Source organism: Notamacropus eugenii, chromosome 2, assembly GCF_028372415.1.
Source record: "Notamacropus eugenii isolate mMacEug1 chromosome 2, mMacEug1.pri_v2, whole genome shotgun sequence".
Classification (NCBI taxonomy): domain Eukaryota; kingdom Metazoa; phylum Chordata; class Mammalia; order Diprotodontia; family Macropodidae; genus Notamacropus; species Notamacropus eugenii.
The window spans coordinates 515,151,413-515,178,025 of record NC_092873.1 but is presented as its reverse complement, the minus strand read 5'-3'; the positions used below and the strand labels follow the sequence as shown (position 1 = coordinate 515,178,025).

Below are 26,613 nucleotides of genomic sequence, written 5' to 3'. Positions count from 1 at the left end.
CAATGTAACTGCTTGTGAAAAGAAACAGCTTTGACTCCTGCTGTTACAGTCATGGAGTAGAGAGGGTCCAAAGCCTCAATCTATACACAGTGTAGGGAAGGTCTCTTCAGCCTCTCTTAGTTTGGGGGCTTAGTTCAGGAGGAACAGAAGCCCATCTTTTAGCAGCAAGTATTCTCTAAGGGAGTGGGTTTTGTGGTATGCCATAGACCATGCTAGAAAAATGAAAGACAGACCACACACAGAGCCTGCATGTCCCAACTAGGTTTGTGAGAGTCTACATGACCTGGTGGGTTGAGAACCAGTCTCAGTCCTAGTCTTAACTCTCTGCCCCTGACCTTAGTCCCCTAACTTTTCATGGTACCAGGCAAGTCTCTGAGACTGTCAGAGGGGAAGTGCTGGGGCTGTAAGTCTGAGGTGGGATGGGCCTTTGTCCTGGCTTCTCTGAGAAGGTACATCTCACTTATCTCTGGGTTGCATCAGTTAATTAGAGGCAGCAGCAATAAGCAAAATTGGCTTCCCATTCATATACAAGACTAGACTAGACTCATCTCTGACATGCATCAGGGCTCTTTTACTCCCCAGAGGTTCCAGGGTAATAGTTGGTGGGGAAATAACCTCAAATCAATACTCTGGTAGACTTTGAATATTACAAGGAGGTGATAAAAGGAAAGGAGGGTGGGTGATTCATCCATGACTGTCTTTGCATGTAAATTGCTTTCTCCATAGCTGTCATGGCCAGTGACCAGGCTGTACTGGACCTCACTCCTCAGGTGAGGGCCTCACTCCTCAGGCTACTATTCACACAGCTCTAGCTCATGAGGAGTTGGGTGAGGGGCATCATGACTCAGGAAATGCAGAGTCTGCAAATGGCCAAAACAAAGGTGCCTTTAGTTTATTTTAGCCATCATTTTGGGCTCAGTTTGTAAAGCTCAGCTGTGCCTGTCTCCAGATCGTTAAAGCATGCTATCTAGAGCATTTATCTATATCAATCAAGCATTTATTAAGCTTTCCGTACACATCAGGCCCTGTGCTGAAGATAAAAAGAAAATTTAAAAACATGCCCTGCCCTTAGGAGGCATCCGCTCACAGCTTTTGTTGAGGATTTCATATGTCTGGGTATCTTCATCTGATATGGGTCAGCAGCTAAGCACAGTACAAGGGCCTAGACTAGAACACATTGGGATCCTCAGAGTCCCCAGGAGGGATGAACATCAACAAGCTAAGGAATAGGATAAAAGAGAAGAGCCCCAAGAATTTCTACGAGAGAAGTAGGGAGCTTTTCTTCCTTCATTTGTCTCTCCCTGAGCTTGGATACACTGGAGGAGGAGGGGGACCCCCAGGGAATGGATCAGAAGGGGGCTTAACCTTTTCCAGTCTTGTCAGACATTTGTTAAACATTGACTGTGTCAGGCTGGGCTTACACAGAAAGACCCTAGAAGAGGCCCTGCCCTCAAGGAGCTTCTGTGAACAGCTCAGCAGCCAGAAGACAATGGTACAGGAAGGAGAACAGAAGAGGCCTGGGGCAGACGGGAGGGACGAGCATCAGAGGCCAAGGAGTGAATTGTCAGAAAACTGGAATGGGAGAAACGAGCCAGGTAGTGAGGGGCTTTAAAGTTAAACAGAGTGTTCTGTCTGGTCCCTGCAGGTGACAGGGAGCTGGAAAAATTGATTGAATGGGGGTGACATGGTCGTCCTCAGAAAAGACCACTTTGGCACCTGAGGGGAGAAACAACGGGGACATGAGGTAGAGGTATTGTGGGTGGAGGTTGACCTGACAAGACTTGGCAACAGGTGGGGCACTTGGTGAAGGCAGATAAGGAACTGAGGGTATCAGCTGAGTAAGCTCTGCTACCCTGGATAGGATAGGACTAGGGAAGGTGGGAAGAGGGAGTCATTTAGGGGAAACATTAATGAGTTTTAAATACAGTCAGATTGAGGTGTCTCCAGAATGAACAGTCCAAGGTGCTGCAAGACAAGCACTCATGAGAGATTAGGGCTGAATAGATGCATCCTGGAAGCCATTTTCTATATCACTAAGTCAGATCACATCGAGAGAGAAGAGAGGAGGGCTAATCCAGGACAGTGTGGGGTGTGAAGATGGAGGAGAAGAATCGGGAGAGAGCAGTGTTAAAAAATCCTAGGGTAGAGTCAGTATCCGGGGGAAGGGAGTGGTCTACCTTGTCAGGCTACAGAGAAGTCTAGAAGGATGAGGCCTGAGAAGAGACCTCTAGATGTGGCAATAAAGAGATTGTTGGTAGCTCTGGAAAGAGCAGTTTTTCAGTTGATGATGCGGTCAGAAGCTAGATGCCAAGAGTTTAGAAGCAAGAGGAGAGGAAATGGATGTACCTAGTATGGACAGCTTTTCTCAAGGAGAGGTTAGCCACAATTGGGAAGAAAGATATATAGGAACAGAGTAGGTGTGGCCTGATAGAAGAGGCTCCTTGATGTGCTGGGCACTCGGTTACAATCTGAGTAGCTCATGGCCTTAAGTAGCACATGCTGAGAAACATCCTGATTCATCCCAGTAATGGAAAGTTAAGTCTGAAGATCTACAGATCCAGTCCTTAGCCCAGGAGAAGAATCTCCAGGTCACGCTGGAGCACTGCTGAGCCTTTCTTGGCCCAGCTGAGGCTTTTCCTGACACTTTCCACCAGGTTTGGCTTCAGCCTAGCCAAGTACCCTCAACGAACTTTGTGTTTAAACCAGAAGCCAAATTTCAGGCAAATGGGGAGCATCCTGGGAAATGACTGCTCCACCCACATGTTACGATTGAATCGCTAAGTAAGGAACCATCTCTTCCCTCAAGGAAGGAAAGAAAAGGTATCATTATTCCAGGAAATGCTGACAGACGTGGTACTAAAAGGATTAGCAAAGATCTTGAGCTGAAAGGGATCCCTCTCTAGAGGGAGGGCATTTAGTCCAGCCCCTTCATTTTACAAATGAGGAAACTGAGGTCCAGAGGAGATCAATAACTTGCCCAAGGTCACACTGGTAATAATCATCTAAGATGACATCTGAACCCAGGTCCTTTGGTTCCAGAGCCAAACAGTAGTTTTTCCACTGTACCACCTCCTGTAGCCCCAGTCACAAATTTCATCCCTTATTTCCATGTTGGGAGTCATGTAGCAGAGCAGCATAGCATATGGGCCTATCTTTCTCCCATGTCCCCAAATGGAGCCGCAAAACCTATGAGCACACAACCCAGTGGGGAGAAGGCAGGAAAAAACTGAGATTTTTCTCTTTTTCTTCAATTTTATTTATTTTTGATTAAAAACTCCGCCCAACCCATTGAGTAAGCAAAAAAGCCCATTATAAACATGCATAGTCACATAAAACAAATTCTCACATTAGCTATGTCTTCTTCCTGCCTTCCCCTCCTCCCATCCCTACCCCCAAGAGAGAGACAGAGAAGAGAGAGTGTGCTTCGGTCTGCTCCTGAGTTCTTTCTGTCAGGAAGTGGACAGCATGTTTCCTCTTGAGTTCTCTGGAGTTGTGGTCAGTTATGTGTTGACCTGATTTCCTGAGCCTTTCAGAGTTGATTGTCCTTGCCTGAGCTCTGGGTCTGCTCGCTCCTCTCTCCCTCAGCTCTTACCAATCTTTCCAGGGTTCTGTGAAAGCTTCCATCATTTCTTGCAGCACAGTAGCGCTTCGTCACACTCATGCCTTATTTGTTCAACCTTTTCTCAGTTAATAGGCATTCGATTAGTTTTCTTTACTGCCACAAAAAGAAGTGCTACAAATATTTTTGTGCATATGGGTCCTTTTCCTCTTACTTGGATCTCTTTGGGGTGTACAACTCAGAGTGGTATCTCTGTTTCAGAAGAAGGTCCGTTTAATAGCTATTTGGGCAAGGCTTCACATTGCTTTCCAGAATGGCTATACCAGTTCACAGCTCCACCACCAGTGTTATTAGCGTCCCTGCTTTCCCCAGTCCCTCCAGCTTTTGTTAGTTTCCTTTTTTGCTAAGTTAGCCAGTGATGAATGATGAGAAGTGGCCCTTCATCATTTTAATTTGTTTTTCTCTATTAGTGATACAAAGCATTTTTTCATGGCTATTGATAGCTTGCTATCCTGTGAAAACTGCTTATTCATTTGGGGAATGGCTCTTATTATTAATTTGACTCAGTTCCCTATACATCTTAGAAATGAGACCTTCATATTTTTCTCAGTTTCCTGATTTTTCCCATTTCAGCTGCATTGGTTTTGTTTGTGCAAAAATTTTTTGATTTTATGTAATCAAAGTTTTCTGTCTTCCTGTGACCCTTTCTGTCTCTTGTTTGGCCATGAACTCTTCCCCTTTCCATAGTGCTGATAAGTAATTTCTTCCATGTTCCTTTTTTTATGTAAACAGTGTTTTGTAATTGTATCTTTTATATCCTGCAACTTTGCTGAAGTTGTTCATTATTTTATTTAGTTTTTAGTTGATTCTGTGGGGTTCTCTAAGTAAACCTTCATATTATCTATAAAATAAGTTTTGTTTCCTCTTTGCCTATACTTATTCCTTCCTTTCCTAATATTGAATCATGGTGGTGATAACAGAAATCTCTGCTTCACCATGATCTTGTTGGAAAGGCCTCTCGCTTATCCCCATTTCAGATGATGCCCACTTTTGGTTTTAGAGGGATAGCGCTTTCTCATTTTAAGAAAGGCCCTGTTTATTCCCATGCTTCCCAGAGTTTTTAACAGGGATGGGTATTGTATCGTGTCAAAAGCTTTTTATGTGTCTGTTGAAATATCCTTCTGTTTTCTTAATGCTGAGTTCCTGGATGTTGCCCCTTGCCCTTTTTTAATGACCAAAGCACTGGGCCTGGAGTCCAAAGTCCCAGGATGCTCCCCTACTCTGGAGCTATCGAGCCTCTTTGTAAGCAACACCAAAACCAAATCCTATAGCATCTTCCAGCCTCAGTTTCCTTATCTGTTAAATAGGGATCATAGGATTAGAAGGGTTTGAGGGCTGATGCATCCAGTTTCTCTCTGAACAAGTGGGCATCCCCCTCTGTTTGACTCCTTACACAGCCTGTTTCAAGTTCTGTGTAGGTCCTGAAGCCTCAAGGAAGAGTGAGCCTTCATGACCTAAGACCTGCCCCCCAGCTTGGCCCCCAGAGTCTGTGGGGTCCACATCTTGGCTCACTCTTGGACCTGCACATCTGCTTCCACCTCAGGATTTTCCTGCTCGAGTGCAGCGTGAGGGAAGTGCGAGTAGCTGTCGCCACCATCCTGGAGAAGACCCTCGACAGTGCCTTGTTTTACCAGGACAAGGTCAGTATCACTGCTTGGATGAACCATTTTAGCCTGCTTGTGTTCTGTGTGAGAAAGGAGCTTACAGGGAGAGGCCAGTCACCTCGACCATCTTCTTTTTGGCTATTCATAATATACCTTTCCTTGTGTGACCTGGCTTGGTTGAAATCACCAAGCATGGAAGACCCCCAACCCATTATCCTTTCCCTTCCCTGAAAGCAATGTTTATCAGGCCTGGGGGCTCCAGCCCATTTGGACTCAACTTTGGGACGGTCCTCCTGGGAGCATCCTGTTCTCCTTAATGGCCCTCATATTTCCAAGCCTTCTATGAGTTCTCCTGAAGTTTCTCTAAACTGAATCTGAATCAGGGAGCTTAAGCTAACCCTGTCTTCTTTTTCTTTTCCTATTAATCCCTCCTCTGTTGGCTTCAAAGCAAGGAAGACCCTTCCTTTTATGCAGGGCTAATGACCCAAAACTTACCTATCCTTTCTGAATTTTTTTCACTCTGTTCTCAGCAACTGCTCCACAATGTCAAGTTCCAGAGAAATAAATTAGACTAATTTTAACTTGAAGAGTTCTAGTTCACTCAAAATATACATTTTTTAGCCAGTAGAGCACTTCCTTGCCAGGTTTGCTATCTCAGTTAACAGCTGACACCACATGGAAAACTTTGAAAACTATGCCTTTCAGAAATAATTAGCTCCTATGGATTGTACCTGAAGACTGTGGCTCAGTGAGCACAGATGGGCAACTTGGCCCATGGTGTTTAGGAGCCAGGACCGAGAAGAATTAGTGAGGTAGCAGCCCTTCATTCTCACGGAAGTCAAGCACTTTGCTGAATTTAGGGATTCAAAGAAAAGTGATAACAGCCACGAAAATAAGCCATTGCCTCTGTTCTCAAGGGGCATACATCGTGATGGCAGCTGGGGCAAGGAAAGGTTGTGTCCAGACAAGGCATGTGCAGAGTATGGGCAGATCATCTGGCTGAGGTTGGGCCTGACATTGTGGTTTCCTCTAGGGGAGCCCAGGGGGTTCTCCCTAGGGTCCCTGAGGAAGACCCTCATAAAGGTGACTCCCAGGCCCCAAGTTAACATTCCAGAATTTGCTCAGTCTCCCCAAGGTCCTCAAATGTAGTGATGGCCTCAGATCCCAACACCCCTGTAGACTAAGAAAGCACCATCCAGTGTCCTAAGGCTTGGAGGGAAGACAGACAAGGGCATGAGCAAAAAGCCATCTGTCCTGTTAAATTCTCTTTCGTGTTAGTCTCTTTACATGTCTCTTCACCGCAGTGGAAATAGTTCCTCTTGCCCCCTCACTGTTTCTAATAGATGGTTGTAGAGGGCTTTGGAAATGAAGGTCTTATGGATATGCCAAATTTTAGTTATTTCTGTTTGAGACAGAATGGGTGGGACAATGACAGAAATCTGTGTTTTAAAGTCTCTGGGAAAGAAACGAGCAGGGACAGGTAGTGTCCTAATCCTGAGGTCCTTGGCCAGCCAGAGGAGTGGGGCGTCTGAGGAAGCCATCCTCTCAGCCCGTTTGTCCTGGACCCATCCAGACAGCAGCTGGGGGGAGGGGCAGCAGAGGCGATGTGATAACCCAAACGGTCTCTAAACAAATAAAATGTCTCTCAAAGCTTTCCATGAGGCGTCAGCGAGTTCTCAAGTAAGTCACAGTCAAGTCGACATCCCCGTTGTCATTCTGTCAGGCTGTTGCGCTCCATTCGCTCCATTGGCTTGGTTTCCAGCCCTTCTGCCTGTGTCTGTGTTTTGATTCTCTGCATCTGTGACTATGTAAAGAGCAGGCTAGTGGAGGGAGGGGTTCAGACCAATGTCTCCCTAAAGGCTCTGGAAAAAAAGGGGGAGCGAGAGAAAAGTCCACCGTGGAGCCCATTGTGCCAGCTCACACAGAGAATATCATTCTTGACCCCCGAGCTCTCAGAAGCAAAACCGGACTTTGCATTTAAAATTCCACAATGATTGCCTCAGAGGGTAAACTGGCAGTTTTGTATTTGTGACTATTAAAAACATTTCCATCTGAATCTGAACCCAAACTAAATTAACCAGATCCCTTGCTCTCATGTTGGTTTTTTTTTAATTAAGTTATTGCAAATGTCTGTTTCCTGCCTTAATGTAATTCTGTCTTTATGCTGACCAGCTCAAAAGTCTTCACCAGTTGTTGGAAGTGCTACTTGCCCTGTTGGATAAAGATGTCCCAGAGAACTGTAAAAACTGTGCTCAATACTTTTTCCTGTTCAACACCTTTGTACAGAAGGTAAACCAGCTTCCCTTTGCAGTCGGGAGTCATCAGGTGTCAGGACTAGGGGACTCTCATTGTGCTGGGAAAACACAGGAGCTCGATCCAGCAGCATTTGTCCTGAAAATGACTGCTTAGAGAATGTTGAGCTTAAAAAGATTCGAGTACAGGAAAAAGAAAAGAAAAAATTGTGATCATTTGAGTAATGAGAGTCTGCACAACAGTTCATTTGCTAATTGTGTATTAGGTTCAACCATAAAAGCAATCGAAACAGATTTTCTGGAAAAGATTTAGCACATACTCCCTAGAAGGGATTTGTTGAGGTGGTTTCTCATTTCAATCTTTTTATTAAAGCATATTATTTGTTAGAAAAGGAACAGTAATTTGTCATTCTCCTTCTCTTCTTCTTAGCAAGGTGTAAGGGCAAGCGATCTCCTTTTGAGACATTCTGCTCTGCGGCACATGATCAACTTTCTCCTGGGACCCAATCGGCAAAACAATCAGGTAACAACAGCCTCTGCCTCTGCTCCTAGTGAAAGACTGACCAGCTGCTGCTTTGGGGCATGTGGGATTGAGGCTCGGGGTGCATAGGTTCACCGAGGTATCACTCAGCCTCTGCTCCTCCCTGGACAGCAGGCATTCAGTCCTTGGCATTGAACCTCAGGGGGTTCTTCTCAATTTGTACCTGTTGTCATGCATCTGCCCTCTACTCCGCAGTGCCAGCTTCTCAAGGCCCTTCCCCATTCTGGTCCCCTCCTCCAGACAATTCTGCAGTTGATCGGGTTCCTGACCTGAACTGAACAGTTTTCTTTTTTTTTAATTGAATTATTTTATGTTTTCAGTGTTTGACAATCACTTCCATATGTCTTAGATTTTTTTCCACTCCCTCCCTGAGACAGCGTGCAATCTTATATAGGTTCTACACTTATGTTCCTACTAAATGCATGTTGCATAGAAGAATTAAAATGAATGGGAAAAACCACTAGACAAAACATAATACAAAAAGATAATGGTCTGTTTCTATCTGTGATCCAATTCCATAGTTCCTTCTCTGGATGTGGAAGGAGTTTTGCCTTAAAAGTTCGTTGGAAATTTTTTAAGTCCATGCATTTCAATGAAGTAGTCTACCAGAAAAATTCCTCGCACGCTGTGGTCATTGCTGTGCACAAAGTTCTCCTGGTTCTGCTCCTTTCCCTCAGCATTAGATCATATAAGTCTTTCCAGGCCTCTCTGAAGTCTTCCTGTTCATCGTTTCTCATAGCACCATAGTTAGCGTTCCATTACACTCACATACCACAACTTGTTCAGCCATTCCCCAATTGATGGGCATCCCCTTGATTTCCAGTTTTTGGCCACCACAAAGAGAGCTGCTATAAATATTTTTGTGCATGTGGGACCCTTTCCCATTTCTGTGATCTCTTGGAGATACAGTCCCAGAAGTGATATTGCTGGGTCAAAGGGTGTGCACATTTTTGTAGCCCTTTGGGCACAGTTCCAAACTGCTCTCCAGAATGGTTTGATCAGCTCAGAGTTCCACCAACAATGTATTAGTGTTCCAGCTCGCCCACATCTTCCCCAGTATTTATCATCTTCCTGTTTTGTTATGTTTGCCAATCTGATAGGTGTGATGTGGTACCTCAGAGTTGTTTTGATTTGCATCTCTCTAATCAATAGTGATTTAGAGCATTTTTTCATATGATTATAGATATCTTTAATTTCTTCCTCTGAAAACTGCCTGTTCATATCCTTTGACCATTTATCAATTGGGAAATGACTTGTATTATTCTACATTTGACTCAGTTTTCTATATACTTTAGAAATGAAACCTTTATCACAGACACTAGTTGCAAAAATTCTTTCCCAGTTTTCTGCTTCCCTCCTTATCTTGGTTGCATTGGGTTTGTTTGTGCAAAAACTTTTCAATTTAATGTAATCAAAGTTATCCATTTTGCATTTCATAATGTTCTCTGTCTCTTGTTTGGTTATAAATTTTTCCATTCTCCGTAAATGACAAATACACTATTCTTTGCTCCCCTAATTTGTTTATAGTGTCAGTCTTTATACCTAGATCGGGTACCCATTTGGACTTTATTCATGTGTACAGTGTCAGGCATTGGTCTGTGCCCAGTTCCCACCACACTGTTATCCAGTTTTCCCACCAGTTTTTGTCAAAGAGTGAGTTCTTATCCCAGAAGCTGGGGTCCTTGGGTTTATCAAACAGTAGATTGCTATATTCATTGACTACTGTGTCTTCAGTACCTAACCTATTTCACTAGTCTACCCCTGTGTTTCTCAGCCAGTACCAAGTGGTTTTGATGATTGCTGCTTTAAAAAACAATTTGAGATCTGGTAGAGCTAGGCCACCTCCCCTAGCATTTCTTTTCATTAGTTCTCTTGATATTCTGGACCTTTTGTTCTTGCAAATGAATTTCGATATTATGTTTTCTAGCTGTAGAAAACAATTATCTGGTAGTTTGATTGGTATGACAATGAATAAGTAAATTAATTTAGGTAGAATTGTCATTTTTGTTATATTAGCTCGGCCTTCTGACAAGCAACTGATATTTTCCCACTTACTTAGATCTGACTTTATTTGTGTGAAAAGTGTTTCGTAATTGTGTTCATATAGTCCCTGGGTTTGTTTTGGCAGGTAGAATCCCAGATATTTTATAGTGTCTACCCTAACTTCAAATGGGATTTCTCTTTCCATCTCTTGCTGTTGGGCTTTGTTAGTAATATATAGAAATGCAGGTGATTTTTGTGGGTTTACTTTGTAACCTGCAACCTTGTCTAAGTTGTTTATTATTTCAAGTAGTTCTTTACTTGAATCTCTGGGATTCTCTAAGTAGATCATCATATCATCTGCAAAGAGAGATAACTGAGTTTCTTCTTTGCCTATTCTGATTCCTTCAATTTCTTTTTCTTCTCTTATTGCTACAGCTAACATTTCTAGTACCGTATTGAATAAGAGTGGTGATAATGGACCCTGATCTTACTGGAAATGCATCTAGCTTGTCCCCATTGCATATAATGCTTGCAGAACGTTTTAGGTAGATACTGCTTATTATTTTATGGAAAGTTCCCTTTATTCCTATGCTTTCCAGTGTTTTCAATAGGAAGGAATGTTGTATTTTGTCAAAAGCTTTTTCTGTATCTATTGAGATAATCATATGGTTTCTGTTAGTTTTGTTGTTGATATGATCAATAATGCTAATAGTTTTTCTAATATTGAACCAGCCCTGCATTCCTCTTATGAGTTCTATCTGATCTCATAATGTGTTATTCTCATGATAAGTTGCTGTATTCTTTTTGCTAATATCTTATTTAAAACTTTTGCATCTACATTCATTAGAGAAATTGATCTATAATTTTCTTTCTCTGTTTTGGCTCTTCCTGGTTTAGGTATCAGAACTATATTTGTATCATAAAAAGAATTTAGTAGTACTCCTTCGGCAATTTTCCCAAATAGTCTGTATAGTATTGGAATTAACTGTTCTTTAAATGTTGGATAGAATTCACTTGTAAATCCATCTGGCCCTAGAGATTTTTACCTAGGGAGTTCATTAATGGCTTGTTCAATTTCCTTTTCTGAGATTATTTAAAAACTCAATTATTTAAGAACTCAACTTCCTTGTCTGTTAATCTGGGCAATTTATATTTTTTAAAATAATCATCTATCTCATTTAGATTGTCCAATTTATGGGCATACAGTTGGGCAAAGTAATTTCTAATTATTGTTTTAATTTCCTCCTCATTGGAGGTTAGTTCACCCTTTTCATTTTTGATATTAATAATTTGGTTTTCTTCTTTTTTTTAATCAAATTGACCAAAGGTTTATCAGTTTTATTGGGGTTTTTTTTCATAAAACCAACACTTAGATTTATTTATTAGTTCAATAGTTTTCTTAATTTCAATTGTATTAATCTCTCCTTTGGTTTTCAGTATTTCTAATTTGGTATTTACTTGGGGATTTTCACTTTGTTCTTTTTCTAGCTTTTTCAACTGCATACCCAATTCATTGCTCTCCTCTTTCTCCATTTTATTCATGTAGGCCTTGAATGATATAAACCTAAGACCTGCTTTTGCAGCGTCCCACAAGATTATGTAGGTTGTCTCCTTATTGTCGTTCTCTTGAATGAAGTTGTTGATTGTTTCTGTGATTTGTTGTTTAACCCGCTCCTTCTTAAGATTAGATTATTTAGTTTCCAGTTAGTTTTTGGTTTGTGTTTCCATGGCCAATAATTATTGCATCACAATAAAATAAATATAATAAAGAAATAAAATAAAATGCAATAATTTATTGCATTATGATCTGAGAAGGATGCATGGACTGTCTCTGCCTTTTGCACTGGATTGTGAGGTTTTTATAGCCTGCTACATGGTCAGTTTTTGTATGTGTGCTGTGTGCCACGGAGAAAAAGGTATATTCCTTTAGTAATGAAACTGCTTTGTTGTCTGTGATGACTTTTAGCAGGGTGTAGTTTCCTTCCTCTTTGGATTAGATCTATTTCTGCTCTTGCTTTGTCTGAGATCAGGATTGCTAACCCTGCTTTTCTTACATCAGCTGAATCACAAAATATTCTGCTCCAACCTTTTACCTTTACCCTGTGTGTCTGCCCTCACTTCAGGTGTGTTTCTTGTAACAACATATTGTTAGATTAGGGTTTTTAATCCATTCTGCTAGTTCATCCCATTCGCATTTGCAGTTATGATTACCATCAGTGTCTTTCCCTCCATCTCTTTTCCCCTTGTTTATGGTTTTAGTTCTCCTTTCCCCCTCCACAATAGAGTTATAATTTTTGACCCCCGCCTCCCTCAGTCTTCCCTCCCTTTTCTTTCCCCCTTCCTCTCCTACTACCCGTAGAGCTAATAGTACTTCTCTACTTAGCTGAGTTTGTTGTTCCCTCCTTGAATCCAACCAGATGAGAGCACCTCTCGAACAGTGCTCATCTCCCTCCCTTCTTTCCCTCTACTTTAATGTATTTTTGTGCCTCTTCCTGTGATGGAATTTATTTTTTCTGCCTCCTTCTTTTCACATCTCCCATTGCAATCCCTTCACACCCTTAAATCACATTTGTTATCATCACATTACTTAATTTATACCCACTCCCTCTATGTGTATCCCTTTTACATTTTATAAAAAGTATACAATTCTCAAGATTAACAAGTCTCATCTTCCTTTATAGGGAAGTAAACACTTTGTCCATATTGTGTAACAAGTTTTTTTCCCCTGTTTACCTTTTTATGCCTCTCTTGACACCTGTGTTTGAAGATCAAATTTTCTGTTGAGTTCTGGCCTTTTCATCAAGAAGATCTGGAAATCCCTTATTGCATTGAATGTCCATCTCCTTGCCTGAAATGTTATGCTCAACTTTGCTGGGTAATTAATCCTTGGTTGTAGTGCCAGCTCCTTTGCCTTACAGAATATTACATTCCAATTCCTTCGATCTTTTAATGTAGAAGCTGCAAGGTCCTGTGTGATCCACACTGGAGCTCCTTGATATTTGGATTGTTTCTTTCTGGCTGCCTGCAGTATTTTCTCCTTCACTTGGTAGTTCTGGAATTTGGCAGTGATCTTCCTTGGTGTTTTTGGTTTGGGATCTCCTTCAGGAGGCAAATGGTGGATTCTTTCGATGACTATTTTGCCCCCTGGATCTAGGACTTCTGGGCAGTCTTCTTTGATGATTTCTTAGATGTTATTGTCCAGGCTCTTTTTATCATCATGACTTTCTGGTAGACCAATAATCCTTATGTTTTCTCTCCTGGTTTTATTTTCCAGGTTAGTTGTTTTTCCAGTTAGATATTTTACATTTTCTTCTATCTTTTCATTCTTTAGATTGTTTGACTGATTCTTGATGTCTCATAGAGTCATTAGCTTCTATTTGGCAGATTCCAATTTTTATCAAATTGTTTTCTTCAGTTAACCTTTGCACCTCCTTTTCCATCTGTCCAATTGTTCCTTTTAAGGAGTTATTTTCTCCAGTTAGTTTTTGTACTTCCTTTTCCATTTTAATTGTCCTTTTAAATTCTTCTGTGATTTCTTTTTTCATATTTTTAAAGTCATTGGTCAGTTTTTTTCTCTTTCTCTAATTTGACTTTTAAAATCCTTCCTGAGCTCTTTCAAGAAGGCTCTTTGTGCTTCAGACCAGTTTATATTCCCTTCTGAAGTTTCAGATGGGAGTACAGTCTCAATGCTGACCTCTTAGATGTTTGTATTTTGGTCCTTGTCCCCATAGAAAGATTCTGTGGTCTTTTCTTTTCTGCTTTGCTTCTTACTCATGATAATCACCCTTTTCCTGGCTTTTAAAGTAGATCTCTGCATTTGGGGCACAGGTGGCTCTGTCCCACAGTTCTTGTGCCTGAAACTTTAGACTTTGTGTATTGTGGCCTCTGATTCTTTCAGCTAGAAACTAGAATGCTGCAGCTTACCTGGTGCTGAGCTGGCTGGTATTGGAAAGCCACGTGAGGTCTTTTTGGATTTTCCCTGGAGCTAGCTACGTTAAATGTGGGACAGGGGCGGTCTGGCCACAGGAGGTCTCCTCTGCTGAGCTAGAGCATAGGCAAGCTCAGTGGTTGGTAATTCTGTCTGTGCTAGTGTCTTCCTGATTCCCCTGAGGTGCTGAGGCACACCTGGGGTCCTGGTGTTGGCGGTTGCTGGCTTCACCTCCCTGGGGCTCAGAATCTTCTCCCAGTTTGCTGAGGTGGGGTTGTCTGGGATAACTGTGGTCCTGCAGTGGTTCCCTTCAGGCACAGCACAAGGGACCCGCCTTAGCGATCTTCCTAGCTTCATGGGCTAAGAGACTTTGTACCCCTCCTGCTCTTCCCGCTGTTCTATAGCTTTTCCTGGGGAGTTATTCTCTGGGCTTGTCAAGGTCAACAAGGGGAGGGAGATAGCAGTTACTGATCACTCTACCATCTTGCCTGAGCACAGTTTTCCATGTGAGGTCTGACAGGTGCAGAGTAAAGAGGGACTGTTTCCTTCCTGTCCTTGAAAACTGCCCCACGTAATGCAGCCCGAGATGGCAGAGGCTTTCACGACTGCCCCACCCCTCTGCTGCCTCTCGGGCTTGCGGTCCACTGAAACCCCCTGATCGTTTCATGGCACTTGCTGCCTGACCATGTTTTCTCCATCTTGTGAAGCTGCTTGTCTTCAAGGGCAAGATTTTGTGTTGATCCCATTTAAATTGCTCTTTGTTAAATTAGCCCAAGGTTCTTGCCTGTCAGATCCTTCGAGGAGGTCAGCTGTCCCTCCCAGTTTGGCGGCATCTGCAAATGCCATGATATCCAAGTCATTAATAGAAAGGTTTCCATAGCACACATGACTGGGGTTCTCCCCTGGAGACCTCTTACCAAGGTGATTTTGAATTTGGAGTCCAGCCATCCAGCTAGTTTTGAATCCATCAGAAGGTGTTATTGTTTGATTTATCTTTTCCATAGGAATACTATGAGCTACTTTATCAAAAGCTTTGTTAAAATGTAGGTGAATTATAATGGCAGTATTCTTATCATCAGTTTAATGACCCTGTCAGAAAAGAAAACAGCTGATTCGAAGAAATGGCTGTTTCAGGTCTGGTGTGGCCTGCGTAACTTCTTCACATACAGTCTGATCCCATTCAAATTCCCCTTTCCCTCTCCAGACCCAGGGTCTGTTTGTGGCTTTCCTCCCACCAGCCTCATGGTGCCTGGAAAGTAGGTTTTATCCTCTCCTTCCTCTTGTGTGTGGCAGAGACCTGGGGTATTTTGTGTGTGGCAGAGACATTTCTTGGAATTGTCTAGATGTCGTCACTTCCAGTCTTCCTTTTGGTAGCTTAGTTCTGGCGTATCTCACTTGGGGGCCCTGTCAGGCAGTTTTCACCTTCCTGACCTTTGATTAGATTTTAAGGCACATAACAAATGCCGTTTTAGGAGGCTTTGTTAGGGGCCCTCCATCCTGGCTTCTGGACAAGCCCCGTGTACTCATACCTTCCCTGTCCTCAAGCTAGTCCTTGTGCCAGTCAGCCCCTCCCTTCTCCAGTTCACATTTCTGCCATCCCCATGAAGCTTTTCCAGTCTTGTCACAAAGTTCTCCCAGCCTGCTTTTGCTCTTCATTAAAAAGTACTTCTTTGCACTACTTTGTGTTGCAGTGATCTGTCTGTCTCAGCCTGTGAATAGGGCTCCATCTTATGTCTCTCCAGAGTCTCGCTAAGGACCCTCCATGTGGGAATAAAGACGGGAAGGGTGAGGAAACTGGCCCTCCCAGTGCAGTCAGCCTCCTGTCGTCTCTAACGTAGACCTTGTTGGCTGAACTAAACTGTTCAACGTTGAATCTCCACTTTTTATGTTGACTGATTCATCCTTCATCTTTTGTCAGCAGATTCGTCGATGGAGCTCAGCCCAGGCACGGGAGTTTGGCTTCCTTCACAATACGGTGGCATTGCTGGTTTTGCACTCGGACGTCTCATCGCAGAGGAATGTCGGTAAGAGCTATCTTCACCACCTTGTGGCACCAGGTAGACTCCCCAGGCCACTGTCCTTCCCCGAGTCCTTCCCTGAGTCCTCTGGACTCCAGTTCTAGAAATTCAGTTGCTATCATGGGATATTTAGAGGCACAAGTCCTCTCGATGGTACCTTGAGAGCTGTCATCCCTCCGATTTGGAGCATGTTTTCCTAACCCTTTGAAAGATTCTGCATTTGGGCAAGGAATAGATACCAAGCCTGGGGCATCGCATGGGAAGGGACCTGTGTTTGTACCAAGTCACCTGACCTCATGGAGCCTTTTTCCTCATCTTTCAAATCAAGGAGGCGAACTAGACACCCCCCAGGGCTGGTCTGCAAATGTCCTTCTGAGCTGGTTCCGAGTTCCTTTTCCTGCCTTTTCCCACACTTGCTTACAAGTTGTTGCCAGACTCGAATTCTCCATTTCTAGGCCATCACGCTCTTTCTCTCACTGCCTGTTTCAATCCTTTTTTTTTTTTAAAGGCTTATGCCATCTGCCTCTCTGTCTGAGCTACGAGAGTACTCTCCTTCCTTGCTCTGGCCTATTTTCCCCGCATCTCTCTCTGGTCGCTCCATGGTCTTCCCTGAATCAAAGCTACCTTATGTACATGTTATTTCTTCCCACCCGCCCCTCATCGTCCTAGGAAGATCCTAATCTGGCCGAGGCCAGAGCCTGTGTTGTTTGTCATCTTTGTGTGTGCTCAGCTCTGCGCATGGTGCCTCGTACATAATAGGCTCTTAGTAAATGTGTGTTAAACTGAACAACCATTTATGAAGTGCCTATTATGTACAAGTAACCTTTTAATCATGTGGCTGGGTAAGATTAAACAATGTCTCATATCACAGGTTAGTTCACATCCATTTTATAGAAATTTATTCCATGAAACAACACCAAAATCATCTGTTGTATTTTTTTTCCTTCTACAGCCCCTGGCACATACAAACAGCGGCCTCCTGTGAGCATCGTTTCCCCTGGCCCCCTCCTGGCCCTCCATGAGGAAGTGGAATCCTTGCTCTTCCTGTCTGAAGGGAAGCCCTACTTGCTGGAGGTGACCTTCCTTTCCTCGTCGTTGTTTGCATATGGGGTCCTCACAACTTCACACTTGAAATGAGAGAAGGAAGGGCCGGCCTCCACATAAATTTTCCTCCTTCTACCATTTGGAAAGAAAGCCCTCATTAGTGATAGGGTGGTGTGAATTAGGAGAGTTCTGTACAAACATGTCTGGGTTACGTGGGCCTGGGGAGGTCACTTTTTCTGTTCCCTTTTACCAGTCCAACTTATCTGTCACAGTCAGAACTGTGAACCCTAAGAACCTATTAAGTCTCAAATCTAGATCATTTAGATCAGGAGTTTTTAAGTTGATTGATCCTCTGGCACCTTTATTCATTTATTTGAACGTACAGGGAAATTTTTGAGAGTATTTACTGGCATTTTCTAAATGGCAGATCATCAAATGCACCCTCAGGAGGGGAACATTGGAAACATGGCTTTGACTGGTGGCAGCCTTTGTATAGTTTGCTCCCTGGCTCAGTCCCTGATTTCCCCTTCAGAACAAATTCTCTGCTGCAGATTAGAGAGGGGAGAGAGTGAAAGGAACTGAATTCAGAGCTAGTTACCTCAGACCAACATGAAGTACAGCATTCATTGACTTCACAATACATCAGACGCTTTATTCCATTAGAGAAGTGCTGAATAGGGTCCTATTAATAAACATCCATGAAACTCTAGGATTCCAGGGAAAAGTCATTTGGAAGGCCTCACTTTGTTTTGGGGCACAGGAGTTGAAACTTCAGGTGAAGACCTCGGTGTAGTAGCATGATCAGGTGGGGTCACCAAGCATCTGCTCACCACTAAGCTCCAGGATTACAGATACAAGCAGAAAGAAAGGCAGTCAGTCCCTGCTGTGAGGGAGAGTGAAGGTACCTGACCCTGGGGCTTTGTGAGGTAAGGGCGGCAGGGCTGACGGGGCCGTGCAGCCCAGGAGCCAGTGGAGCTGACTTCAGCTTCTGCTGCTCCTCCTTGGTGGGTACCTCCAGTGGCCATTTCCTCTGGTTCTGCCTCCCGTATTTGGGGGTTGCAACCTGTGAGTTGTGATATGCACCTTGTCCGTGATCCTCTTTATAGACTCCTGACCCAGAGTCTTTACCTGTCTTCACTGATTCACCTTTGTCACATGATGCGCACGGCCTCCTGTGCGCAGGGCAGCTTCTCAGAGCAGTCCTGGTGCCGGACCTTCCTGGGACCGTGTCCCTGCTTCTCCTCTGGGAGGACTGGGCATCTCATCCTTTCTCTTTGGGTGTTGGATTGCATCTTCTTCCTTCCTATTTTCCATTTCTTACTTTGACAAAGTAAGAGTTTTTAGCATTTATACGACATTGAGGCAGAGAAGATCCCATCAGAAACAAGGACACATGGAGCAGGGCCCTGGGAGGAAGCTGGCCCCCTGCTGGCATCCACGAGCAGCAAGATGCAGGAAGCACTAACCGCTATGTGGGAAATAATCCCTTCTCTCTCTTCCCTGTCCGCCCCCTCTCCCCAGGTCATATTTGCCTTGCGGGAGCTGACTGGCTCACTTCTGGCTCTCATGGAGATGGTGGTTTACTGCTGTTTCTGTAACGAGCACTTCTCCTTCACCATGCTGCATTTCATCAAGGTAAGAAAGAGCTCAGTGAACTGGGCAGGGACTGCTTGTCCATAACAGTGCTCTGCAGCTCCCACACAGGGAGCCTCAAGACCTGTGAGAGGGCACAGAATCAGTCCCCACCCTTCCCACCTTATTGGAGTCAGAACAGTGTATGTCTCACTGGTGAAGTAAGGAGGTATGGGTGTGGAGATACTGATAAAAACACATGTGTGCCCTCAGAACTGTGCTGATGGTTTAATGACTTTTCAGTGAAGGGTGATTGTGATTTCTTGCCCATTTGCACCTAGAGCCAACTGGAAACTGCTCCTCCCCATGAATTAAAGAACACATTCCAGATGCTCCATGAGATCCTGGTAGGTAATGGCCTTTCTGACTGGTCACAGAACAGTGACAGCCAGGCAGAGGCTGGGCTCAGGGGCCCGTGGTCACCAGCTGCTGAGCAGTGGGACCTTCTTCAGCCGCCAGGCCAGTGCTGCCTGGGCTCTTTGCTGTGACGTCTGTTACCTGTTTTCTCCTTCGGGTTTGGGGGCCACACGTGCTTTCTCCCTTCACTTTTCTGAAATCACATCTTGGAAATTTGTGTTCTGCCTTGAGTGCTGGCATCATGGGATGACAACAGGCGAGGAGGTATTGTCTCCTTCTTATTTGTAGAAATCCCCAGCCCATCTTAGAGATCCTCTTCTCAACACTCATACTATTTGTTAGCCCTATTCTTGAATCTCTAGAATTTTTGCCCTTTTACATCAGAGGGACTAGAGTAACATCCAGCAATCAGTGACCCCTTCACTGCTGCTGCCTTGAATCCTGTCGTAGTAGAAGCCTGGTTTGAGGTAGTTGGAGGGAGGGTGCTCTTAACCCCTGGTTCTAGGCTTGAGGGCTCTGATTGTATTAAAGAGGCAAGATAATCCCTAAAATGAAGTCTTCCTAGGTTTTTGGCCTCCACACTACACTCTGCAAAAAGACCTAACGTGATCCCAAGACAGGTGGCGCCATGGTTAAAGGACTGGCAGTGTGGAGAGTGAGGCTGAGTGGGCACATTCCCAGCCTCAGACAGCCCTTGAGAACGTCACTGTTAGAGCCCAGGGTGGGTGGCAGCAGACAGGACTCCCACACCATAAAATGTCTCTTGGTCTTCAGCTCTGTTAAGGGAAGAATGATGTGAGGGAAGTTATGAGCGCAAACAGTGAGTCATACCTAATAGGACTGATCCAGAGTGTGTGCTTGGGTTCAGGACAGATTTGGGAGGGACTCCTCATGGATCACACAGTCCACATACTACAACAGTGCAGCATTACAAGGTTGGCTGTGTTAAGGGAAGCCTGAAACGCAGGAGGTTGACAGTGAAATGTCAGGTCTTTTAGTGTAGAAGGAAGGACTTTGGCTCAGACGTGATAGTTGTTTTCTAGGCGTTTGAAAGAGTTGCCAGCTAGGAATGAGAATTCGGTCTGGAGAGGAGAGTGGGCAGAGTGGCAAATATTGGTTCAGGACATGAGCATGGGACAGGTTCCTGCCGAAGTGGCACTTGGCACAGTGAATGAACACCTTCCAGATCAGAACCACTGAGACTATCCTTGGAACATGTCCCAAGAAAGGGACACTGTCCTGGAGACCACACCGTAGTCATGCTACAGGAAGGTACCTGAGCTGGCAGCTGGGGAACCTGCCCTCTCTGACTGGGACCCTTGAAAAGAGGGATCCAGGTGGGAGAAGACCCCAAAGAGCAGTGAAGGGGACTGGGTCCAAGGAGCCACATTTCTGTCTAGACAGGTAATGACCAGTGCCATGATGGAAGAAACTGTGGAATTAATCAACAAGCATGCATTGGTTTAGGCATCTTATAGTTATATAACAAACTACTTTCCCTTTTTTTGCCTCAGTTTCATCTTGTGTCAGATGAGGAGGCCATGTGCTCCCTAAGGTTCCCTCTAGTTCGGATGCTCTATAAATTCCTCCATTTTTTGAGGCTTAGTTGTTTCAAAAACCAAAGGGTGTTAGCCATGCACCAAAGGGGTGGGATGTGAACTCTCTTTCCAGGACCTTCTCCCAAGCCTCACCATATGTTCCTTTCGTTTCCCAGGTCATTGAAGACCCTCTTCAAGTAGAACGGGTCAGGTTTGCTTTTGAGACGGAGAATGGCCTAGTAGGCAAGTGACCCAGTTCTTTAAAGGGTGTGGTGTGGCAGAAGACGTCGAACCCAGAGTTTTTCTTTCCCCTTCTCGCTCATCCCATGAAGCAGGTTCCTTCCAGCCAGGGGAATGCCAGAGAAGGCCAAAATCAGAGAAGGCCAATTAGAACATGCCAGATAGTTTTTTCATAAAGTAAATAACCATCCCCAAAATAATCCAAATAAACGAAAAGCATGCCTCCAGCTATTCCAGTGACTGGCGAGCTGGGCTCCCACTGGGCCCAGGCAAAGCTGTTCTTTGAATGGTGCCAGGCCGCATCACTGGGGGCATTTCCAGAGCAGTGGAGTCCAGCTTTGTGGTCTGTTTTTGAAGTGTTACCAGATTGCCCAAGCAATGTTGATGTTTTCTGTGCTGCCGTTGGCGCTTCCCTTCGGCTTGTTTTAATATTATCGTTGAGTATATTGTTGTAAGTCCACTTTTTTCCCATCTACCCTTTGCTATGCCTTCCTATATTTCTTTAGAAAGAGCTTTGCAAACCTCAAAGCTCCTTATAATTATCAGTCATCCTTCTTATCTTTCATGCTTTCAGTACATGAAGGGGTGAGACAGAATCTCCCAGACCATGGCCTGGCTGGGGCCTTGTAGATGATTCATCAGGAGGCCTAGAGCAGGTCCAAGACTTGACGCTGGCACCTGTCAGGCAGGAGGCCCGTCTCCTCCAGAGGTTCCCTGCGGTTCCGTCCTCTCCTGGGACCTGCTGTGCCTTCTCATCCCACAGTTTATTCAGCTGCTCCACTCCTAGTTCAGCAGGCAGTAAGCTAGACCAGGTCCAACTTTATGCTATAGCAAATAAAGCTACCATCAATATTTTTGTAGAAATGGGCTTTTTTCCCCTTCTAATGGCATCTTTAGGATATTTTCTAGCCCAAGGATAGGGAACCTGTGGCCTTCTAGGTGCTTGGGTGAGGCCTTTTGACTGAGTTCAAGTTTTACAGAACACATCCTTTTATTCAAGGATATTTGTTCTGTGAAGTTTGGATTCAGTCAAAGGGCCGTACTTGAAGACCTAGAGGGCCATACGTGGCCTCAAGACCTGTGTGCTAATATGAGCATGCAAGATGTTCTCCTGCCTTGAGTGCACCAGCAACAGCTGAGGGAGGTTTAACTGCTAAAACCTGGGGTAGTGCTTTGATTATGGCCCCTCCTCAGGCAGGAAGGGCTCTGGCCACTCTCATCGCCCTTGAAAATAAAACACTTTCACTTGATTTATGATAGCAAGTAGTGAAATCTGCCATTGACTTAAAAGTTTTACCTTCTATATTAAAGCTTTATTATTAGACAAATCTTAGAGAAATTCCTATTTTAAAAAAGATAGGACAAGTTTTCAGATCCAGCTCCCCCCTTCTCTGCTTTAGTCTGTCCATTTTACATGAAGTGCTTGGAGCTAGGCTGTCCTCTCCCCAAGGTTCAGGACCCTCCCTTATGCTCAGCGCTCTGCCCACTGCTGAAGGTCCTGCTGAGCCCCTGGTCCTCTCGGGGAGCAGTGCTAGAGACTAGTGGCTGCCCTACTCCCAGCATTAGGACAGGGAAGGTTTAGGGGCTGGGAAATTAGCCATATAAGTGCAACCCAATTTCTTAAACCAGTTTTTTCTTTTATTTCTCAAAACGTTCCCTTGAAGACAGAGCTTTGAGCACGCAGTAGGGTCAGGGGAAGCTGTCACCCCAAAACCTTGGGACTGGTGGCTCGTGCTTGGGGTCATGTTGCTGTGTGATGTTAACAGTCCTCTTTTATTTCCCAGCCTTGATGCACCACAGCAATCACGTGGACAGCAGTCGCTGCTATCAATGTGTCAAGTTCCTTGTGAGCCTGGCACAAAAGTAAGTGTGGCTGGAGCCGCCTGAGTGTGCAACGTGTTTCCCATGAATTCTCCCCTTCTGTCCTTAAAGCAGCCTTGGGTGTGGCGGCAAGCTTGTTATTTTCCTTTTCTTACACCTGAGGAAACTGAGTAAGACAAGGGTGAAATGACTTGCCCAGCACTCCCCAAGTGTCCTAAGGCTCTTTAGAAGCCATTAGACAGAGAGGCAGCCTCGCGTCCTGCCTTTGCCCTGGGGGGTAGAGTGGGGTCATACCCCTGGGGGGTAGAGTGGGGTCATACCCTCCACCTCTTGGTGCCCAGGCAGCTGGAAACATGTCAGAGTAGGTGGTGATCTGCGCTGGAGGAGAGTCTCCTCCCTAGGAGTTCCAGTAGGCATCAGTGGGCTCAGATGCAGGTAGACATGCCCGTATGCCAGCCACTTACTGACCTGGAAAACGGGTTTGGGCTACGCCTTCTTGTCACTGTCTGGCACCTCGATGCCACGCCAATGAAAGCCCGCCAGTGGAGGGAAGACAAGCACGGCCCCCCCTTGTTGGGGGGCAGAACAATGCAGACACCTTCCAGTGTGGAGCATGTGGTTGTCTGCTTAGTATGGGGTTTTTTTTCCTCTGGGTTTTGTTTTTTTTTTAAAGGGGAATGGATAGGAAGAGAGGGATAGAAGGATAGAAATGGAGGCGATAGAAAAACCAAATAAGAGTTAAAATCTAAAAAGAGAGTGTTAAATATACCAGTGATTGTTTTAATGAACCAAAATTGGTAACCAGTATTTTTTCTTCATTTCAGTGGGAAATATTGATCAGACTTGTATGTAACACATTTACATGGCGCTTGTTACAAAATGTTTTACGTGTATTAATTCAGTTGATTTTACAAAGATCCTACATTCTTCTCATTTCTCAGATTGGGGAACTGAGGGACAGAGATAATGACCTAGGTCAGAACCCTTAGGCTTCTGACTCTGAGTCTCTGGTGCTTTCTCCTTCTCCCTCTTCAGATTTTAGAAAGTCCCCTGTGTTTAATGTGGATAGGAGACGGCAGCCATTCACCCAACATTGTCAAGTACCTACTGCATGTGTCACTCTTGAGAGGCCGTAGTGTGATGACTGGAGCAGCTGCCTTAGCAGCCCAACTGCATGGGATGAAGTCACAGTCCAGGGCCGAAGGTTCACCTGGGCTTACCCAGGCCTGAGCTGACCAGTGTCTTCTGTCCCCAGGTGCCCTGCAGCTAAGGAGTACTTCAAGGAGAATTCCCACCACTGGAGCTGGGCTGTGCAATGGCTACAGAAGAAGGTACCTAGGCTGGAAACATCTCTCCTGCCCCTTGGGAGTCAGGGAGAGCTGGCAGGGCCAAGTCCCAGTGTCCCAGGTGCTGTATCTCTTGGGCCGGCCTGAATCTCCTTTTCGCTGCCCCAGGGGGCCTGGCTCCTGCGGAGAAAGCACTCTCAGAGGTGTCCCTGCGGTGTAGAGGGGAGCAGGGACACACAGGCCTTTGTCTCAGGAGCCCAACAGGCATTTCCTGGCCTCTGGCCTCAGGGCTGACGTCCTCAGCTAACCATGGTGGGGTGCAGATGAGGGGGACTTAGAGTCCTTTTGCGTGGGTGTCTTTGTAACTTTGATTTGGATTTTCTAGATGTCTGAACATTATTGGGTCCCACAAAGTAATATATCTAATGAGACCTCAACTGGAAAAACCTTTCAGCGCACTATTTCTGCTCAGGTGGGTGCTGCGCTGGTCACTGGGGGTGCTGCCACTCTTATTTGGTGCCCCTTCTGCAGGAGGGAGAGGCTAGAGATCAGCGTCCTGGTTAGTGAGCCAGCTTCATTGCTGCGGGCTCCTAAGACAGCCCCCCAGGGTTTGTTTCCCATTACTCCCCTCAATGTCCTTCCATTCCCACAGCACATCCCTGTGTCCAGAATTCTGTGTTCTCTAGTCTCCACCTGTTTCGTGATGCCTTCTCTGATCCTGCAGGTGAAACTGGCTTTTCCCATCTCATTTTCTTACAGAACTTTTCCTGACTCCTTTCTTTGCCCCTATCATAGCCCGTCTTGTTTCATATTCATCCATGTACATGTCATTTCTTCCCACCTCCCCCACCCCCAGGAGCAGACTTGTGGAAGGCAGGGAAGTTGGCTGGGGGCTGAAGGGGCTTGACTGACCCTGGAAAACAGTTTGGGGATCTTTGCTTCGGTGATGAGCACTCAGTGTGACCTGTCTGAGAGGGAAATCGTTAGTTAATGCCCAGTGATTCCATCTGGGCAATATCAGCTAAGAAGAACCTTCTTAACTGAACCAGTAGGACTTGCAAACCTTCTCGTTTGGTTGTTAATTCATTGTTCTTGTATTTAAATTCTCCTTTAGGACACCTTAGCTTATGCCACAGCTTTGCTGAATGAGAAAGATCAGTCAGGAAGCAGTAATGGGTCAGAGAGCAGTCCTGCTAACGAGAATGGAGAAAGACACCTCCAGCAGGTAGAACTGGGCCTTTGCATCTTAGGAGATCACGGAGGGTGGGGGTGGACAGGCGTGTGTGCTGAGGACATCTGCCAGGCATGAAAGGAAAATGGTTCAATATACAAGAGCACTTCACGGTGTTCTTCCAAGGGGTCAAGATGTCTGTCCTGACAACATGCGCTCCTCTTAAGCTCCCCCAAATCACAATAGGAATACCAGTGTGAAATTAAAATTGTTCTAAGTTAAAACGCGTCAAAAGACATTGGTGAAGAAAGCAAACCAGGTGCACATGCACGCACGCACACACACATGCATGCACACATGCACATGCATGCACACATATACACACACAGACACCACGCGCACGCGCACACACACCACGCACGCATACACACACAGACACCATACATACACAGGCACCACACACACATCATGCACACGCACACACACATACACACACACACACACAGGAACAAGGGAAGGACGCCAGGAGAAATAGAATCATCCTTTGAAGATGAATGAATGATAAAACATGCATTAATCACCTTTTCTGTGTCTCACTCTGTGCTACGGGCCAGGAATACAAGCACTGCAGACATGTAGGATCGCTCTTGTGCTCAAAGAGCTGACGTTTGGGGGGGAGAAAGCCACACCCCAGGGACCACAGAGAAGGGGAGCCTGGTTTGGAAATGGCCGGATGGGGAGCTGTAGGCTGATTCTCCCATCACAGCCCAGGACCTTGGGACAGGGCTTTGGTGGTGGTAGTGAGAATGAGCTAAGGAGGATGTCTGGGAATGCCTGGGAAGCAACTTGCCAGAAACAAAGGCGAGACCCTTAGGCCCCAGAGGAATGAGAGAGAGTCAGTCTAAATCCCAAAAGGCATTTCTCCATGGCCTCAAGTTTGATCTATAAAATGAGTCAGGTTAGGGTTGATGACTTCTGAGGTCATGTTCTGTTCTCAATCTGTGACCCTGTGAGCACTGACCACAGAGTTTGTGTGAGGTCATAGAAGTCTTTGTGATGGGGGACGCCCAGATTTCTTTATGCAGGAAATCATAAAGATAGTGCCATGGCCTCACAGGCGGCCTTCACGACAGGCTGGGCATGTTGATGGGCTGGAGCCTTGTTTGTCAAGCAGCCTCCCTCCCATGGAGCACAGTTGCCTTCCACTCAGTGTGAGTAGGATTTCCATGAGAAAAGGTTGATGTTACTGATGCTTTCCCTTCTAGGATATTAAGTGTGAAGTTGCATTCCTGTTAAAATGCTTGCTTTGTGTCACAGTTTGGGTTTTTCATTTTGAAACTAGGCATGTTTTCCTCTTTTCTTATCTCAAAATGCCCTTAGACTCCCCTTGTTGCAGGGGCTGCATTTTCCGTGGCCAATGAACCTGGGGACCTCTGGGCTAGAGCTCGGTAGTGGGGAAGCCAAAGTGAGCAGCTCAGGAGCTTCAGAACATTGCATTGGTTTTGTTATTCTATACCGTTGATCATCAGAATTGCTGCCATTTCCAATGAAATGCTTTAAAGGTTACTAAGCTCTCGCC

General features: G+C 45.0%; 1 protein-coding gene across 2 annotated transcripts in view; it reads left to right on the top strand.

The window, feature by feature from the left end:
• USP24 (ubiquitin specific peptidase 24) overlaps positions 1–26,613 on the top strand; it is a 164,773-nt gene that overhangs the window by 135,337 nt on the left and 2,823 nt on the right. The window contains exons 56-67 of one of the 2 annotated variants that reach the window (XM_072649592.1): positions 5,163–5,259; positions 7,396–7,512; positions 7,906–7,998; positions 15,849–15,951; positions 16,898–17,019; positions 18,511–18,624; positions 18,903–18,968; positions 20,693–20,759; positions 22,541–22,619; positions 23,833–23,908; positions 24,249–24,335; positions 24,978–25,088. In XM_072649592.1, the coding sequence (XP_072505693.1) occupies positions 5,163–5,259; positions 7,396–7,512; positions 7,906–7,998; positions 15,849–15,951; positions 16,898–17,019; positions 18,511–18,624; positions 18,903–18,968; positions 20,693–20,759; positions 22,541–22,619; positions 23,833–23,908; positions 24,249–24,335; positions 24,978–25,088 (1,132 nt within the window). Of the gene's footprint in view, positions 1–5,162; positions 5,260–7,395; positions 7,513–7,905; positions 7,999–15,845; positions 15,952–16,897; positions 17,020–18,510; positions 18,625–18,902; positions 18,969–20,692; positions 20,760–22,540; positions 22,620–23,832; positions 23,909–24,248; positions 24,336–24,977; positions 25,089–26,613 lie in introns of both variants that reach the window. The other variant, XM_072649593.1, reaches the window with a different exon arrangement.